The 19,473-nt window shown below is 41.7% G+C and overlaps 1 protein-coding gene across 13 annotated transcripts in view; it reads left to right on the top strand.

Annotated features, from left to right (window-relative positions):
- Window positions 1-19,473, top strand: part of zeb2b (zinc finger E-box binding homeobox 2b) — a 464,098-nt gene that overhangs the window by 361,211 nt on the left and 83,414 nt on the right. For 10 of the 13 annotated variants that reach the window (XM_044345276.1, XM_044345285.1, XM_044345283.1 and 7 more), the window contains 3 exons: window positions 2,862-2,957; window positions 5,779-5,943; window positions 12,460-12,598. In XM_044345276.1, the coding sequence (XP_044201211.1) occupies window positions 12,526-12,598 (73 nt within the window). In that variant the 5' untranslated portion in view covers window positions 2,862-2,957; window positions 5,779-5,943; window positions 12,460-12,525. Of the gene's footprint in view, window positions 1-2,861; window positions 2,958-5,778; window positions 5,944-10,518; window positions 10,953-12,459; window positions 12,599-19,473 lie in introns of those variants that run through there. The other 3 variants (XM_044345274.1, XM_044345278.1, XM_044345279.1) reach the window with 3 other exon arrangements.

Below are 19,473 nucleotides of genomic sequence, written 5' to 3'. Positions count from 1 at the left end.
TTCATGTCCCGTCATCATCCTCAGTCGACTTAACATTTGTTGTGTAACTCAAAAGAAGTTTGTTGATATATGAGTTCGACCTGCAGCAACCTGTACAGCTGCTGATCTTATATAATATATAAGACGATGACGTCTGAGCTCTGATTGGCTCGTTTGTTTTCCAACCAGGGAATCATCATCATCATCAGCAGACACATTTGAATCACAAGAACGTAGGTTTTTTTTTTTTTTTACTCATTCAGCCACTCAAACTTGAGAAATGACAACATGACGCACGTTAAAAGCCGACTGGGACGTCCCAGATGAGGTCAGGACCATTTGAGAGCAATTAAATTAAGGCTGGGTAACCCGATCACACCCAGTCTGACTTTCTGATATCCAAGTTTTAATAAAAAAATCCCCCAGTATCAGGCCCAGTATATCAGCAAACACGAGGACATCTACATACTGTAGATCCGGGTGTGTAATATACCTCGCCAGAAGGTTAACTTCTCCGCCTGTAAATTGCCGCCGCCGCCGTCCCCCCCCCCCCCCCACACCCCCCCCCCCCCCCCCACACACACACACACACACACACACCCACCACCGGACAATAGGCTCAGCAGTGGCCTGGTGATTGCCTCTTTTCAAATGGAAATGCCGGTCGCCTCTCTTCTGCCAGGTTCCCCCTAAGCAGTGTACAAATTACAGTTTACAAGGCATGGAGGAATAAAAAAAAAAAAAAAAAAAAAAGAAAGAAACAGGAGATAGACAGAAAAGAGGAAGGTGGGAGGGAGGCTGAGCAAAATAAAAAAAAGCAGAATATCTTTTCTCTCGCTATTTTTTTTTCTTTTCTTTTTTTTTTTTTTTTTTTAATTCGACAAAGTGACATGTAAATTAGCCTTTAAGTGCTCCTCTCGGGGACTGTGATCGTGCCCTAATTGTCACAGTCAATTGTGGCCAACAGTCTCTTCAATCCAGGCAGCTTTTGACAACAAGCACGCCAGGATCAAAAGACGAATCATTGACTCCCCTTCCCAACACACACACATATATACACCAACACACCCTCTCTCTCTCTCTCTCTCTCTCTCTGTCTGTGTTTTTTAAGGACTGCTGCAAAGGGAGAGAGGAGAAAAAAAATGGTCAAATAGGGAGAGGTGAGAGTGATAGCTTTACTTGGTAAGGATAGAAACATGGCAGGAAGTGGTGAGCACAACAGTAATTTGCTTCCTACGCCGGCTTATATCAACATTCCCCAAAATCCTTTGAGTGTCAAGATAACAAACGCGGCGGACGACAATGCAGGAAAGGATGGTATGTCTAAAATGAGCAGTGGAGGTATACAGTGCATCCAGCAGACCGTGAACTGACTTTCTCTCTCCCAAGTCCTACAGGGCCATAAACTTTAGCGGAGGATGAAATAGATATGTTTGTGTGTGTGTGTGTGTATATGTGTGTGTGTGTGCGTGAGGCAGCGCTGAAAAATAATGCAAACATTTGAGAGACCGCAAACAAGCAAACTGCAAACTCTGGAGTCTTATCGAAAAAAGGCCAAAAGGTTCAAAAGCTTGACTTTTCTCTGCAAAGTTCTGCCACAGTTCATGAAAAAGTTTTTTAGTTAGTGATGTTTTAGGCACACACACACACACACACACACACACAACCACACACACACATACACCGCAAGCTAACTCACACTTGTTTTAGCCATGTTTGGAGGCAATTCACTGTGTGATAGTAAGTTTTGGTCAGACGTAGGCGAAGTCTTGGAAGTCTGGTTTTGTTTACTGTACTACATGCTGATTGTATGACATAATGTGCCTTCATTAGATTGTTAAAAGACGGATGGTGGATGACATGTTAAAAAACCCCCCCGATGGCTGAATTTCAGTGGAAGTTACGTGGTGCGTTCGGACACTACTTTGGGATCCTTTTTTTTTTTTTTTTTCCCCAGCGACTTACTGATAATGCACTGATGATTTCACTCCTATATAAATCATTTCCATTAGCAAAATCTAACTGCAACAAGATTATGATTTTTATCACACTCAATGTAAAGCACTCAGTCAAAGCAATACATCATTGTCTTGCAAAACGACACATGCTTATGCTTTTATATGTAATAAGACGCCTCAATTAGCGGGACGACCTCATTGGTCAGCGCTGTTGCATTTGGCCGGTCGTGGTTAAAAGAAACAGGAAACAAACAGAGCTCCTTCGCGTCGTAGCCAAATGCTTTTGTTGACCCAAACAGCTCTCTTTTGCTAGCCAAATGTCATTTTTGTCACCTTAATACAAACATGAGTCAACATTAGACAAGCAAACGCTGTTGTATTTGTAGTGAGGACTGTCTCAGTCGGGATAGAACAGGATGCCTCCACTTTTTCAATATTTAAGCACCTCTACCGAGACCTTTCTAGAGTGCTTCAGAGTGGGTTTTATTTGTGTTCCTGGTTTGTTAAACATTGTGACTAAAATGTTATCATAACTGAGAGTAATGACGCCTAAAACGACAAAAATAGGAGCCGAGTTTTCGTCTACGATCTGGCATCCCACTTGTTGATCTAACCGGCTCATCTTTGCACCAAATTTCAGCCACATTAGTTGATTTTTTTCAAGATTGCAAACGAACCTGCAGACAAGTGAAAGCTCCCAACTTTAAAGGGAGACGTGTGAACTCGTGTGTGTGATCATTTTAGTCATGTGAGCCTTTATTTAAATAGATTATAGTTGTAAAAAAGTATGAATTTGTGTTTGAATTTTCCTTTAAATTAAAGAAAAACCTTTCTTAGCTTAAAAAACAAGCAGTTCCTGACTGTTTGTTGATGTTGTAGTGTTGCATGTGATGCAGATTTATCAAACTGAGCTCTCTCTCTTAGCAGCAGAGTATCATACCGGGGTTGATGCACCGTTCATGTCGAGCGATCTGACTGAGTGGGGGAAAAAAAAAAAGCCCGGACAAGGTTTCTGCAAATGTAAGTTAGATCTTTTAATTCCATCTTTGTGTCCTGAGAGGATGTAAACTCATATACAGAGGCAGATATTAAGAGTACGCCGATATGCAAATGTCTGTCGAGATTACAGCTACAACAATTATTCAAATGTTTGATTAATTATTCATCGGAGACGCCGTCAATTATTCATTTCAGCGAGCGATAAGTCGCCCTTTTTTTTCCTCTCTCTCTCTCTCTCAGAGTAAAAAAAAAAGTTTTCATGTGGGATCTATCAGAATCCCAATCAAAACCATTTTATTTGTCAATGACAGTGTCACATCACATACACCAGCATGACCTTTTTCTGTCTTATTCCAAGATGTTTGAACCATTTCTGCCAGTTATTAGTAGAAATATTGATCATTCTTTAAAGGCTTCAACCTTTTGGATGTCTTACTTATATAAAAAGCATGAACACAACACTACAAACCTTCAAAATGACCATTATAAGCATTATGACCCACATGAAGACGACATTTCAATCAGAGCTAAGCTGAATTAGCTAAGTGTAGCTAATAAAGCGTATACGAGCGTTCCAGCTTTCACGCCAGCGATCAATAAATGTGAAAGGGAGTCTCATCCAATCCTTTTCAATTGGTATATTGGTCATATTTTAATACTATATTACATTTTAGATACTGTGGTTGACCACATGTTGCTGGGAAACACCATCGTGCAACCGAAAACGAGCAAGACATCAAGAGAATAATAAGAAAAACAAGACAAAATGTATCACTTGATATTATAATAATAAAGTTTTTAATCTGTTCTCTTTCCCAACCTGTTGTTTCAGGGAAGCTACAGAGCTTCTTCTTTCCACAGGAAGAAAAGCAGACGCCTAACACACACACACACACACACACACACACATACGATACGTTTGTCTTTTTCTTGTAAGTGTCTCAGTCGAATAAGTGGTCATTTGTAGAAGAAGCCTCTGCTCGCTTTTCAGCTAACAAGAACAACATAAAAAAAACCAAAACAAAACAAATCAATACTTTTTTTTTTTTTTTGGTGTAAGCGTTTGTTTCTGCAGAGAATCAGCTATGCGGCGGCTTCTCTCGTCCGACTGAGAGAGAGAGAGAGAGAGAGAGAGAGATCAGAAATGCTCAGAAGAGAAGGAGAGAGAGAGAGAGAGAGGAGTTGTTTCTTCCACTCTTCTTCTTCTTCTTCTTCTTCTTCTTCTTCTCTTGCTCATGGCAAATGTAAACTAAATTCATTTTGCATGTTTGAGGAGTTTTTTTTTTTTCTTCTCGTAGATCACACGCTGGAGCCTTCGCCACTCTCTCGCTTCTTTAATTGTCCGTCAATCTCTCTCTCTCTCTCTCTCGGAGTTGTTGTGTGGTGTTGTCGAGGCTCTTTGCGGTGGCTATCACAGAGCCAAAACCCCCGTCGAGAGATGTTGAGTTTTGATGTTTGCAGAGCTTGGAGGAGCCACAAACAAGCGCAGAGAGCCAGAGAAAGAGAGAAAGAGAGAAAGAGAGAGAGAGAGGAGATGTGATCTAGGATACCACGGCTTCTCTGTCATGCATTCTCCCTCTTGAACGCCAACAACAACCGTTATTTTAATTAAAAAAGAGGCAAAACTTGCTTTCAGGGGCTAAAAAGCACAAACTGTATACCGAGAGTTAAACACTCATGAGGCCGAGCTGCAGTCACTTGACAGCTTTTTTGAATTGTAGAAGTGAATTATCTCAGTTTTCAAAATGTCCCTCCTTTTTATTTATTTATTTTTCTAGACCTACTTTCTGGTCAAACCAGCTTTGTTTGATTTTCTATATCACTGGAAGTGGTTATATGTGCATAAACTCCTTCAACTGAAGAACATGCTGTTAAAACTTGCACACAACCTTTGCCTCTCTGCAAACACACCCCCCCCACCCCCCCCACCCCACCGCTAATTAATCTTTTTACAATACATATCAGCAGAAAATACAGACATTATGTAAAGATTTGCACAATACGCATAATCACGATGATGTATTTCCCTAAAAATAATTTTTTAAAAAATCCCCCTTACCTCATGTCAAAATGTGAGCATGATGCAACTGCAGGGATCTGCATCACCACCCAAAAACATGAGGGGAAAAGGCTTCTGCAGGACTGTTATGTGTTACTGTCAGACTCTGTGATGAATTATTATAACTCATATTAAAAGCTTTATAATTAGTCGGATTAGACGGATTTAAGTGAATGTTATCGCCAAGTGTTTGTTATTACGTTACGCAAGTTATTCCCCACTGATGTCACTTTAAAACCATCACAACCCTGGAAGTTATTAGCATCTGTTGCTAACCTGACTTATTAAAGGATTTTCATCAGATTCCACATCATATTTCTTTTTTTTTTTTACTTTTATTTCTATTTTTACTGTTGTTCATGTTGCTGTTTTATTGGCTCTTTTAAATGAAAGCCGCCCTAAACATCTTCTTAACTTGCTCTGCTGAGTTTTAATTATCCTCAGTTTGTCCTTTTGTTTAAGAGACTCAAACCCTGAAGGAAAAAGTGCAATAAAAAAAGTCAGGTCTAATAACTATTGGCAGAAAATATCAGCCAAAGACATTATTATTAGTATCATATAACTTGTACCTACATCAGTTTAGCTCTGTTACTTTGACCTTTGACCTCTTCTTTGTTGTGTAATGTTGACAAGAGCTTGAATTCACCCTGCAGCTGCGCTTCTAGATCCTTCTTGTTAATTTTTACGGGAAAAATCTAAATGTTGATTCAAAAATGATGATCTGTTTTCTACCCCTCTCTCTCTCTATTTTTTTATCCTCCTTCATGATGTGAAATTCATCAGACACTTCACTCCCCTCATCAGTGGAAACCGTTAAACCTCATAATCCATCAGAGTCCTGGAGGAGGAAAATCTTTTTCCCGCTATGTTCGTGCACCGGTGTCAACCTGCAGCGGGGGAAAAAAAGGTGTTCAGATCCAAGAGACACCCTGTAACACACATCTGCAGGTTAGTTCCTCCTCATATCTGTGACTTTAAATCACATGCATAGACCTCGAATGTGTCGTTCTGACGAGCGACACCTTGAAAGTCATTGAAAACTCTTAAATTTGACGCCTTGCATGAGGGGAATCCTGTCCATCACTCAGCACAAATGATCAATATAAACATTTCTTCCATACTGTAACAGGTTTGGATGAGCTGCTGGGGAGTCAGGACTGGATGCACGACGTCATGTGACTCTCACAGATCTAAATTAGGCCAATAATCAGGGACGCCTGGCGGCTGAGTTGTTGAATGCACAACGTGTACATGCGACTGTGTTTCAGTCCCCGAGGCGTGTTCTGCTGCGGCATCTCTCTCTCTCTCTCTCTCTCTCTCTCTCTCTCTCTCTCTCTCTCTCCCCTGTCTGTCTTTACTTATTTTTTTTTATTTTTTTTTTTACTGTAAACCAGTAACGGCTGCAAAACAAGTGCTTATATGAAAACATGCGTCGTAGCAAAGTAAGAACAGGGGGGTTTGCCTTTGATGTGATCTTATGGCTGGATGACTTGTGCGGTATAAAGTGATGTTCTCTTTAATGAATATCAAATATCAGACGGTCAGTTTTGTCAGCTGCTGATGTGATTTATGCAGAGATCTGATTTCACTCCGCTGCTGCTGTTTTAGTCCAAGGAGGTTTTTTTTTTTTTTTTTTTTTGATTTTCAGTGGAGAGTTTTTTTGAAAAAGAAGGAAAAATCCGTTAAAAGGGGGGATTTAATTTTAGCTTGATATCACCTGAGGATGCTCAAACTGGATAAATTCACCTTGATATTTGACATCAACCTGCAAAAAACCTGCAAATGCAGCCTTTTCACATAGATATCATCACACTGCAGTGACCTTTGACCTCCTTACTTCTGGTTTTCTTGTGACGTTGGATTGAAAAGAAGGAAAAATCCGTTAAAAGGGGGGATTTAATTTTAGCATGATATCACCTGGAGATGCTCAGACTGGATAAATTCACCTTGATATTTGACATCAACCTGCAAAAAATTTGCAAATCCAGCCTTTTCACATGCATATCATCACGCTGCAGTGACCTTTGACCTCCTTACTTCTGGTTTTCTTGTGACGTTTCATTAATCTGAGATCAAGAAGCTGAAACGTTTTGGTGTTGTTCCTCCTGTCGTAGAAGCTGTGGAGGCTGATGAGACAGTCAGTCAGTCAGTCAGTCAGTCAGTCGTGCACTAGCAGGCTTGAGGAAGTACATACAGCGTCAGCGTCGTCGTCGTGGTCGTCGTCGTAGTAGCGAGCGTATCCAGGCTGTACTGTAACCTGACTACTCTCATACACACAAACACAAGTGGCAATTAGACTGACAGATTCTCTAAATGCTGGCGAAACATTCCTACAACCCCACTGCACCACTGTTTTTATGTTGGGTTTTTTTTTTTAACGTTGTCAAAAAAAAGCGAGGCCTCTCCTCTCTTCACACACTCACACACACACACACACACACGCACACACACACACACACACACACACACACACACACACACAGACAGAAGGGAGAGAAAATTAGGATTATAATCTTGGTAATCAGCAGTCATGCCTGAGGCAGACAGCTGCAAGAACTGCAGAGCTCCAATTTAGGTGTTGGACATTAAAAACCATTAAACCCAAGCGAATTTTTCACATATTGATTTTTTTTTTTTTTTTCTGGGGCAACATTTTCAACATCAGAAAATAAGCCACAGCGGATAATGTGCTGCAAAAAGCTTCAGATTTTATTTAGAGAGAAAGAGAGAGAGAGAGAGAGAGAAATAAATATAATACAAACACATGAGGAGCAATTTAGTTATAAATACCTACAATTCATTAGAAATTATTTGTACATAATTACAAATCTTATCTGCTTCTTTAATTGGACAATTCACCTTATAAATAACAATTTCATCCCCAAAAACATTATAAACAATTCTCAACTCATTTAATCACACTGACAACATTTTTCACTCTAATCTTAAATTAATAAGCATAAAAAATCAAAGCAAAAAAAAGTGAATCCAGGGGAAAAATGTTGTTTTGGGTGCCCCCCCCCACCCCCCACCTTCCCCTCCTCCCTCCCTCTCTTTTAAATCAATATATTCATTAAGCACAAGGTCCCCCTATAGGTCACACACCAACTGTAATCCGTTTTCACGGTGAATATGCGGCCCCACGTAGGAGCGCCTGTGTGCGTAAAAAAAAAAAAAAAAAGGCGAGAGGTGCCACTCCAGGCTCGCTTGGATGAATGGGGAGCTACGGTTCAAGTGTGTGTGTGTGCATATGTGTGTGTGTGAGAGAGAGAGAGAGAGTAAGAGAGAGAGAGAGAGGGAGAGAGAGAGCTGGACTGCTTCGTTTACATGCAAGCACCGTGGCAGTAAATTACGCATGACGATAATTCACCCAGGACTGGATCCACTTTCGACCCGAGAAAAACGGGAGGCAAAGCAGCTTCAACCCCCCCTGATCGCTGTTTTTTTTTTCCCCACTTCTTCCCACTTCTTCCTCTTTGTTGTTGGATAAAAGAATAAAAGAAAGAAAAAACAACAGAGTAGATGTAATAACTTAAATGGTTATAAAAGGATAAAAACAGAATAAGTCAAACTTACCAATAAAAGAACCCTCAATTTGGCACCTGGTTGTGAGTCCTCCGGTCCATGCAGGCATGATGGAGAGAGAGAAGAAGAAGAAATATGTTTAGAGTAATATTAATAATAACAGAATAAGTTGCATTCCACAGAAAGCAGCAGGATAAAAAGCTGTTTATATACAATTTTCCTACCAGAAGTTAAGACTCTGTTGGTCTGAGATTTCTTTTTGCTTGTATTTGATTGGGTTTTTTTTGGGTTGGGGGTGGGGGGGGGGGGGGTGGGGGGTAGAAAGGAGGGTATAAAAGAGAGAGAGAGGGTGGGAGGGGGGGCATCAACCAGTTCAGCCCCTTGATTGATGATTTAATTAGCCATACAGTGGCGAACTGCAGGAGGACAGGACACAAAATAATACTTTATTTACATAACCAATCACTGAGCTGCAAAGGCGGAGCTTCCTCCCTCTCTCTCTCTCTCTCTCTCTCTCTCTCTCTCTCTCTCTCTCTCTCTCTCTCTCTCTCTCTCTGTTGCAAGAAGAAGAAGAAGTCAGACATGGCTGAGATGGTTGACTTCTTTAATAAATGCGGGATTCATCCTGTTAAGTGGCCTCCAAGAACGAAGAATCACTCTAATAATCCTGGAATATGTCTCTGATATTCATATAATACTCCTGCAGGGACTCTGCACTGACTTTACACTCACTTCATTCTACTTTATAGTCTTTTTTATTTTATTTTTTTTTTACATTTCTGCTACTCTTTTAGTATCACCAGAATATATCCCTGCAGAGGTTACAGTCATCTCTGTCACTGCTGGGATGTAGTTTGTGCAGTGATAGTTGTATAATAGCCCGAGAATTTATTTTGGATTCACTTTGGTGCGTTTACGTTAGGGGGTGCAATTGGAAAAAAAAGACTTGTGCAGATAAGCAGATGCAAAATGCAAATTATACCCCCCCTTTCTCCTCTCTCTCTCTCTCTCTCTCTCTCTCTCTCTCTCTCTCTCTCTCTCTCTGTCTCTCTCTTCAGAGTGTAACTGTATGTTAAGTGTGCATGCACGTCTATTACTAACACACGTAGTAATGTACCTGCTGCAGGTACAGGAGAGGACTCACAGGTGATAAAACAATTATTTTACTGTTACGCTGCAATAAAAATAATCAATTTAAAAGCGATTTATCGTCATTTTTCAAGAAAAACAAGACATAAATTCAGCTAAAGATGTTCAGAAACTCCACTTTTCCTCCAAATCTTCTCAGTTTGCTCCAACATTTTTTTCTAAAAACACCTCACATGTTAAGTTATTTATCCTCAATACAAAAAAAACCCGACTTACATTAGTGTTGGAAACAAGGAGAACTCTTCCCGCTGTTGTTTTTTTAAGCAAAATAAAAGCATTTTATACACGAGGCTAAATGAAAATGATGTCCAGAGGGACATTTTTTGCAGTGTAGATAAAAAGCCGAACATCCCCAAACCTTTTGCAGTCGCAGCCAATTACAATAATGAAGAATATGTGGAATTGCCTCCCCACCCCAACTCCTGCATCCTGCCGTATCAACCCTGCCATTTCTGCAAATTAAACGGAGTGGAAATAGAAATAAAAAAAAAATAATCCTTACATGATTGCGGCCGGCGTGGACGCGCTCCAAGTTTCTCTCTCTCTCTCTCTCTCTCTCTCTCTCTCTCTCTCTCCCTCCCTTCCTCCTCTCCTCTTCCTCCCCCCTTTCCTTGTCTACACACACACACACTAACACACACATTCACACGAAGAAAAGGGGAGAAAAAGAAAAAAAAAAAAAAGAAACACACACACTGTCGCCTGTTCTTTGCTCCGCGTCGAAGCCCGACATAGTTGGTTTCACTCAAAAAGAGAAGAGATGGAGAAAGAGAGAGGAGAGTGAGAGGAAGAGAAAAGAGGAGGAAGAGAGGGGGGAGAAAGGAGAGAGAGAGAGTGAGAGAGAGAGAGAGAGAGAGAGAGAGGGGAGGGAGGAAGGAGAGAGAGAGAGAAAAAACTTCACGTTCAACCCAGAAGATGCTCACGTTTGGCTCTCCTCAATTATCCCCTCCCGTGAAGATAGGTGGCGTGCGTTTCAGGGGGCTTCTCCTCTGTGTTACACGGCAAAGAAAAGGAGGTGGAAAGAAAAAAAATGTCATTAGAAGAGGCGTAACACGTCAGTCCCTACCCAGGTTTGTTTCCTGGAGTGGGTGTAAGACATCAGTTGTAAACCTGCCCTAGCAGGAATAGCGGTCCCTCCCTCCTCCCAACTATTTCTAAGGCTTTATTTCTAAGGCTTTATTATCACCGGTGGAAAAGGATCCGCTCACCGACGCGCTCCGGTATCAACCCTCCTCGCAACTCCTATCCACAAGACACCTCTTTACTCCCCCTAAAAAAAACAGGTATGTGCTTCCACACCTTTTTTTTTTTTTTTTTTTTTTTAATTTAAAACCCTTTTTTTCGGAGAATTGTTGGATATTAAACTTCCGTGCGGTCCGCGGCGTCAGAGTTGGAGCTCTCAACTTTGCCTTTTACCTGCACAGGTGGAATTAGGTGCGTTTGTTTTGATTTTCTTCTCCCTTTTTTGTGTTTTTTTGGTGTTTTTTTTTAAAAAAAAAAACCTCCGTGATGTAGAGGCGTCCTGTTGGGCTCCTCGCAGCCGGGGAAAAGGTGCTGTTTGCGGGGCGTTTGGCGCCACACAACACCGCTATCCTTGGGAGGAAAAAAGGCGATATGCATCCCGTTTTTTTCCTCTCTGAGTCTCCGTCAGCTTGTATTATATTACTGTCTTGTTTGTATCATCCGGCGAAACGTCTAAGTGAGTACAACACACGAAACCTCTTGTCAATATTCACTTCTTCTTAATAACGCTGTTTGCGCTGGTAAATTAGCGGGCGAGCTGAACATCCCACACAGGCGATTTGAGTCTTATCGCTTTTGTTTATGCGCCATTTGTGCCTTAAAGATTTTTTTTCCTTATAGTCCGGAGTAACTTTGCCACATTTTGACAATTATTACCCATCTGTTATTTATTAACTGTTGACAAGGAGGAGGTTTTTTGAGGGGGTTTAGTTTACTAAACCGTTACTTGCAATTTTCTCAGGCGAATCTAAGTGTTTATTGAAGTTATATGACTTTTAATCAGACCACATAGTGAAGGCTTTTTTCCAGACTCAGCCTCGTTCTCGCTTCTCTCTCTTTTTTTTGTAAGCTTTGGATTTGACCCTAAAAAAAAAAAAATTGACAGAAATTTGATTTATTAACCTGTTTCGCCTTCTGTGCCAAAGCCGGATAGAAAAGCGCAACAACAACAACAACCAAAAAAAACACAGCGTGAACATATCGGTTTTAATTAGAAAATTTAAAAAAAAAGGAAAATATAGTAAAAGATTTAAATGTGAAGGAGGAGGAAAAATACAAGCGGGGTACTGTGAAACTTTTCTGAATGAAATCGCGTTTAGATTCTAATGTTTTTGTCGCTTCAGTCCTCCTCGCTGGCGAAATGAAAAGTGCTTTTCCTAATAAGAGAAATTACAATTCCCTTCCTCCTGCTGCTGTTTGCTTTGCTGTTAATGCCACTAAGCTGAGAGCCGATCAGCTGAAAATCAAAATTAGATGGACACGGATCCTCTCACCGCTCCTTCTCATACTTCCACGGCTCTTTCTCTTTTTTCTTCTTCTTCTTCTTTTTTTTTTTTTTTGTTGCAATATTCTCCCCCCCCCCCCTCACCACCACCCACCACCACCTCCACCCCCCCCCCCCTTTCCATCCAAGTTACATTTGCAATTTCTTTTTCCTCGCGTCCGGGGGCAAGTGGATCTCCTCGCTAATACCCACATTGTTGGTGCTGCCTGTGTGTGTGTGTGTGTGCGTATGTGTGTGTATGTGTGTGTGTGTTTCCCCGTCAGATATCAAGCTGAAATCAAGGAATCGAGTCCATGCGAGCTGCCATCTGATCCCACACACACTTATCAATGAAGCAAGAGATCATGGCGGATGGCCCCAGGTGTAAGAGGCGAAAACAAGCCAACCCGAGACGGAAAAACGGTAAGAAAAACACGGGGAGATAAAAACCAAGCAATCGGGGGAAGAGAGGAGAGGAGGAGAGGAGGAAGAGGAGGAGTGGGTGGGGGGGATATCTTTGGATGTAAGCCTGGTTTGAAGGTTTCCACTGCGGTTCGGGGGTGTGTGAGGGTCCGCGGCTGGTGCGCATTCCTGCCTTCCCCTTTTACGCAGGGGATAAAGGGACCGCTATCCGGGTGGAGAGAGAGAGAAACTGTGCGTAAATGCGTCCGTGTTGCTGCCCCAATCGAATCCTTTTATATATATACATATATATAAAATAGCGGTTATTAAATTGTGTGTGTGTTCTTGTGATATTATGGGAAGGTTGTGAGGAGGTTTAGTGGAAAGTTGTTGGATGTTGGAAAGTTGTTGGAAGCGGTGCCGGTGCTGGTTTGTGTCGCCGGGACAAAAAAAAAATCCGCCATAGAGAGGGGGAGTGTTGGGGTAGTGGTGGTGGTGGTGGGGGTGGGGGGGTTGATGGTGGTGGTGGTGGTGGTGAGGGTGGTGGTGGTGGTGGTGGTGGTGGGGGGGGGGACTTGTGTGTAGCGGTCACTCAGACTCATCGGTGGCTGGAGCTGCCTCACGCTTTGCTCGGTGTAAAAAAGTCCAACCTTGTGACTTGTGATTTGCTTACGCGCTGGCATGCCTCAGCCGTTTTTCCCCTCTCTTTATATATATATATATTTATATATACACACATACATATATAAACCTTTACATCTTCTCCTTAAAAGCACATTTTTTCAAGTAATTGGACCCCACGTTGTCGCTGTTTTCCGGGAGCTGTGCAGGCAGGACAAGCTGAGGTGAAATAATTCACAGGAGATGGCATGTGGCTGCTGCTGCTGCTTTAGTGTTTTATAAAGCCCCTTTCTGTTTATGCTTGTCAGTAAGTTTATTATAGAGGAGGTATCATATATAAATAGGATGACATGTCCGATAAATGCTGGACATTAATTGGGGTGGTGGTGGTGGAGGTAGTGGAGAGGGGGGGTCCGGACTGGACTAGAGCGCTTGAAGGTGGAGATTTGTTGGGTTTTTCTTTCTCCATTTGACTGCACAGTTTCCCACAAGAGGCAAATCTGCAGTGACATTTCCTGGCCCCGTTATTCCTGATTATTCCATATAGGCTCCAAACACACTGGCGAACACTGAAAGCAGTGTCAGTGTCAATGTTAGTGAGTGTGTGTGTGTGTGAGAGAGTGTGTGTGAGAGTGTGTGTGTGATTCAGCTGCTCAGACGAGGCTTTTATTTGCTTTCTCCACAACAGTTTTTTAATCTCTGCCCCCACAGGTTATTTATCTAGATCAGATTTCATTTATTGATTTCATACAATCGATGGCAGACAAGCATTTTGTTCCACACTAAATAGCACGAGAGCATAACAGTAGAGCTGCAGATTTCCTATATATATATATATATATATATAGGCTATATATATATATATATATATGTATTTACATATACATATATATATATATGCATTTGCAGTATTCATGCTTTTAAAAAATAGAATAATAAGACACGTTTCGAGATATGACAGCCTGTTTAGCAGTGGCCACCTGTTTTGTAAAAAGAGGGAGTGAGAGGAGAGACAACCAGTCTTTGGCTTTTGTACCAAATGCACCATTTGATAAAATATTAGCAAAGCAAATATAATTTTCACACCCTTAAAAACCTGACAAGAGACGGCTGAGCTTTGGCAGAGTGTGTAAAGGAATATTTTTATCTTCTTCTTCTGCTTTTTCGTAAAGGAAACGTCCGCTCATTGCATCCGTGGTGGGGTGGTGGGTGGTGGTGGTGGGGGGGGGGAGAGAGAAATGTACATTTAAATTTAAAAGAGAGGAGCAAAAAAAAAAAAATTAGTTTTTATTTTAAAAAAATCTTTAAATGTGAGTCCCCTCTTTTTTTTTTTTTTTTTTCTCTTCCATAACAACTAGCTCTGTCTGATCACCCCCCTCTCACCCCTCCACCATCACCCCCCCCCTTCCCCTTCCCCTCCTCACCCCCCAATCCTCCCCCCTGGGAATGCAGAGGCTTATTGAGGCTTGGCCACTCTCTCCTCTCTCTCTCTCTTTCTCTTTCTCTCTGTCTCTCTCTATGTCTCTCTGCCTGTCTCTCTCTCTGTCCTCTTCCTGCCTGGCTCTCTCTCTCTCTCTCTCTCTATGTGTGTGTGTGTGTGTGTGTGGAGAGAGAGAGAGAAAGAGAGAGAGGGGATGGCAGGGCAGGGGCGAAGCGTGTGACGGCCGGGGCAGCAGGATAGACTCTTGACTCCTCCAGCAGTAACAAACTAAAACGCCTTTTTAATGCACCAAAAAAAAAAAAAAAAAACGCAGTACGCGCAGACACATTTTTTTTTCTCCTAATTTTTTTGTGTGTTTTTTTTTTGGGGGGGGGGGGAAACCAGATGGCTCTCGGATGCACCCCAGACTCTTTTTTTTCTCCCCCCCCCCCACCTCCTCCCTTAACTAACAAATTAGATGAATATACACAAATGTGAAATATGTACAATTACAGCTAATTTCAGTGAATGGCTTTTGGAGGTGGCTGGTGTGTAAGCAAGCGTGTTTTTTGATGTAAATTATAATTTGTGTGCCACCTGTTATTATTCCTGTTTGAAGAAATGTTTTTTACATCTGCTTCAGTTTTTTTTATGTATTAATTAAGCAAGTGAGGCTTTTTTTATTATTATTATTCAATACAGCCAAACAGATAGAATAACTGGAATTGTTCGGATTTTTGTTTTGTTTTGTTTTTAAAAAAAATGGAAAGCGAAGAAGAAGTGGAAGAGGAGGGGTGGGGGGGGGGGCATTCAGCATTTGTGCCAATTAGTATTAATGAGGCATTTGCTCACTAAGTTGTCTAACCAATGACATTCTCATCCAGATGACTGTTGGCCTTCAGGGTTCGAGGTGCTACAGTAGCTTTACTCACTCACTGCCCAGTCTGTCATGTGGTATTTAACCACAGTTCATGACTTATCCCCCCCCCCCCCCCATCTCCTTCCTCTCCTCCTCATCTTCATCCTGCACGCCTCTGTTCAAGCGTCTTGAAATGAAACGGCAGCAATATATATTTTTTTTTTTTTAAAAAGCAACAAAACCTGAGTTTTTTTTTTTTTTTTTTTTTAGTATTATTGTTATCATCCTCTTCTTCCCCACTGTTACACCACTAAAAAAAAAAAAAAAACCCCTCTCTCCTGGTGTGAAACTTGATCTCAGCAGCGTGAAGTGTTTGAGAGTTTGGCCCTCGCCAGGTGTTGCTTGTCACATCCAGCTGTGAGCGCCCAACAAGAAAAAAAAAAAAAAAAAAAAAGAAGAGAAGCGCTCTGCACACCTGTCCTTATTTTCTTATTACTCAACCGAGCACGAGCATCAAAAACAAACATGCATAATAATAAAGAAAGAAACGGTTTTGTAGTTTTGTAATAATTTTTTTTTTTTGATGTGGGATTGTTACGTCTTTGCATCAAACCGTGTGTGTGTGTGTGTGTGTGTGTGGCGGCGGCTTTGTGTGTGTGTGTGTGTGTGTGTGAGGATCAGATGAAAGATGGAGGGAGGAAATACAGATGTTGCATTATTGTTCTCAGAAACGTTTGGATTCTGCGTCACTCGTCTCTCAGACGTTTCTTCTTCTTCTTCTTCTTTCTTTTATTTATTTATTTATTTTTGTATTTATTTCTCTCTCTGTACCTCCGTATAGATGACATTTCGGTGTCGGGACATACCCTCGCAAACGCACTGATTACATAATCTGAAGCAGCAGAAAGACAAGGCCAATCCTCCACCCTCCTCATCCTCCACCCCTCTCTCTCTCTTTGCATCTCTCTCTCTCTCTCTCTCTCTGTGGCTGCTGGAGTTTGATATAATAGTCTGAATGCTGTTATTAAGGCTATCACAGATTCACGCTTAAGTTGGAGGAGGAAAAAAAATGGGGGGAAATGGGTGTGTGTAGGAGAGGAGAGGAGAGGAGAGGAGGAGGAAGAGAGGGAGGAAGAGGGGGGGTATAGCCTTGCTTTCAGACCCAGACAATGCCAGATTTCTGCCAGTCTAAACAATTTGTCCATCTCTATTATTCCTCTGCCTTTTTAGTTGTGTTTGCTAGTAGAAAATAGGGAGGAAGGGTGAGACAAGGTGCTGCCTTTCTTCTTCTTCTCTTTCCCCTCCCCATGTCCCATCCACCAACTTCCCTTCCTTCCTCTACATTTTCCCTCCTTCTTAAGGTTTTTTTTTTGTCATCATCATCATCATGAGCACAAGGAGAGGAGGAGGAGGAGGAGGAGGAGGAGGAGGAGAGGGGGGGTAAGAAGAAGAAGAAAAAAAAAAAAAGAGAGGGGAGGTTTGGCAGGGCGCTCGCGGACAATTGATTGTCAGTGGTAATGTGTTTCATTTACATGTTTATACCGTCAATAGTGGCGGGGGGTCGTCCACCGCGCCATTCACTGCTGCCATTCCCATACGGGTTGGCAATTGTGTGGAGCAGCCAAAAGCAGCCAGACACCTTATATATATACACACACACACACACACACACACACACTCCTGATGGCTTTTTATTTTTTATTTTTTTTTTGTAAGGAGAAGCAGGGAAAAAAGTGTTTTGCAGTGCATTCATGTTGAGGGAAATAAGGGATTATTTTGTTTAAGCAAGTGAAATAATTGCTGTGAGATATTACAGAGGCCAGCAGGAATCAGTCTGCTGCTGCAAGAGAGGAGGGGGGGGGGGCAGTGGTGGTGGAGGAGGGATGGAGGCAGGGGGGGGGGCATGTTGTGCTCAGAGTGTCATGGTGTACAGACCCGCTAGATAGCCGAGGATGAATCTTCCTGGAGTATTTTTATAACGTCGGCCTTGTGGTCGAATCAAAATAGACACATTCCAATTACTCCCATGTTAAAAAAAAAAAACAAAAAAAAAAAAACGGCTAGCAGGTTTTTCCTCAGCGCAGGCTAATAAGGAGGCATATTTGTCCTGTCACAACTACACATTGCACTTTGGCGTTGTGCACGAGGCCTTATTATTTTCCGGTAGCTTTTTTTTTTTTTTTTTTTTTTTTTTTTGCATCACTTGATTTTTTCTTTTCTTTCTTTCTCTCTCCTCTCCCTCGGCTGCAGTCGTCACAAGCTAAATATATCCATCTGCTCAAAAGTGTGTGAGTCAAGTGTATATAGCCAAGCACATAAAAATGAATGGACTTCCCTTACGAGATCATTGTGATTCGAAGCGTAGCGTTAGTATATATAGGAGCAGGAAAGGATGTTCCCTTTGGGTGACGGTTTTTTTTTTTTTTTTTTTTTTTTTCATGTGATATTTACAGTTATTGTAATTTATTTTATTTTATTATGTGTGTATGTGTGTGTGTGTGTGTGTGTGTGACACAGACGGAGATACAGCCATCGCAGTTTGATATCTCTTCCCTGACTTTCAAGCTGATATGTTATTCAACAAATCCTCTAATATGTGCTTTCCACAAGGAATTAAATCAGGAATGTAGCTCAGCAACAGCATTTACACACACACACACACACACACACAACAGCAGCACACATGCACAGTTTTTTCACGCTTTGATAAGGCAGATAAAAGCAAATAGCATGGCTTGTGGCTGTACACCCCCCCCCCACCCCCCTCCTCACCCTCCTCACCCCCCCACCACCACCACCACCACACACACACACTAAATAAAAAAAAAAAAAAAAAAAAAGAAGAAGAAGAAAACTAATGATCATCTCAACTCCACCATCCTGGACACTGGACAGAAAACTTTCATCCATCTCTCCTCCTCTTCCCAAAAAAATAGCCAAAAAACATTTTTGACACATTTTCTCCTTTTTTTTTTTTTTTTTTGTTTATTATTATTCCTTTTTTTTTTTTTCTTCATTCTTCCTTCCTCGACCGCCCTGCTTGTGTGAAGATATTTTTTTCGCCTGGCGGCCAGAGAACACACACTTGCAGAGGCACCGCGAGCCCGGACCCCTGACACTGCGGGTCTTTGGAATGCCTTAGGTACGATTTCACTTTCGCTCACATCAATGCTGACCTGAATGCCTTTCATATCTGATCCGCCGTGTCTCTCCTGGTAAACATCCCCCGGGGGGAGAACAAAGAAAGGAGCTCCTCTTCTTCTTCTTCTCCCTCTTAATCACAATTCAGCCCCTTTCGCCGCCAGCAGCAGGGCTACACATTTGCATTCAGCATCAGAAAAGGGCCTGAGATGAAAAGGGGGGCGAGGAGAAAAAAAAAAAAAAAAAAAAAAAAAAAAAAGGAGAGCAAGAGAGAGAGGAGAGGAGGAAAAAAAAGAAGAAGAGGAAAGGAAAAAATAGGGAGAGAGAGGCAGAAAGGGGTGGGTGGGTGGTGGAGAGAAATAACTAGGGTGTTTGTGGTTGTTTGTTGGTCGTCCCCTGGTTACAAGCCTTTTATAGCCTCCCTACTCTAGCAGGGACCTGGGCCCCTCCTGACAGACAGATAGTGTTACGAGATGGCATGCCCACACTATTCGTGGCCACTCACACTTAAGAAGAAGAAGAGGAAGAAGAAGAAGAAGAAAAAGAAATCCTGTCTGCGACCGATTGGATTGTTGCTTAAAGAAGGCGATAAGACTCAGGAGCAGGTGTCTTCACGATGCGCTTTTTTTTTCTTCTTCTTCTTCTCTTGTTTGGCAGCAAACAAACTTCTGTGTAGCTTTGAACGTCAAAAATGTATTTTCATATATTTTTTTTTGTCAGTAAGAGCAGGTGTTTTATGGTCAAAATGAGCCTTTTTTTTTTCTCCTCCCCCCTGAATTATTTAACACACTGACATCTTTTTAGAAAAGCTTCCCCTCATGTAAACATACAGTTTTATCTGTTGCATCATGGAAA

This window comes from Thunnus albacares, chromosome 24, assembly GCF_914725855.1.
Source record: "Thunnus albacares chromosome 24, fThuAlb1.1, whole genome shotgun sequence".
NCBI classification, from domain to species: Eukaryota; Metazoa; Chordata; class Actinopteri; order Scombriformes; family Scombridae; genus Thunnus; species Thunnus albacares.
Note: the sequence above shows the minus strand (reverse complement) of the source record. Positions and strands in the feature narration are given on the sequence as shown.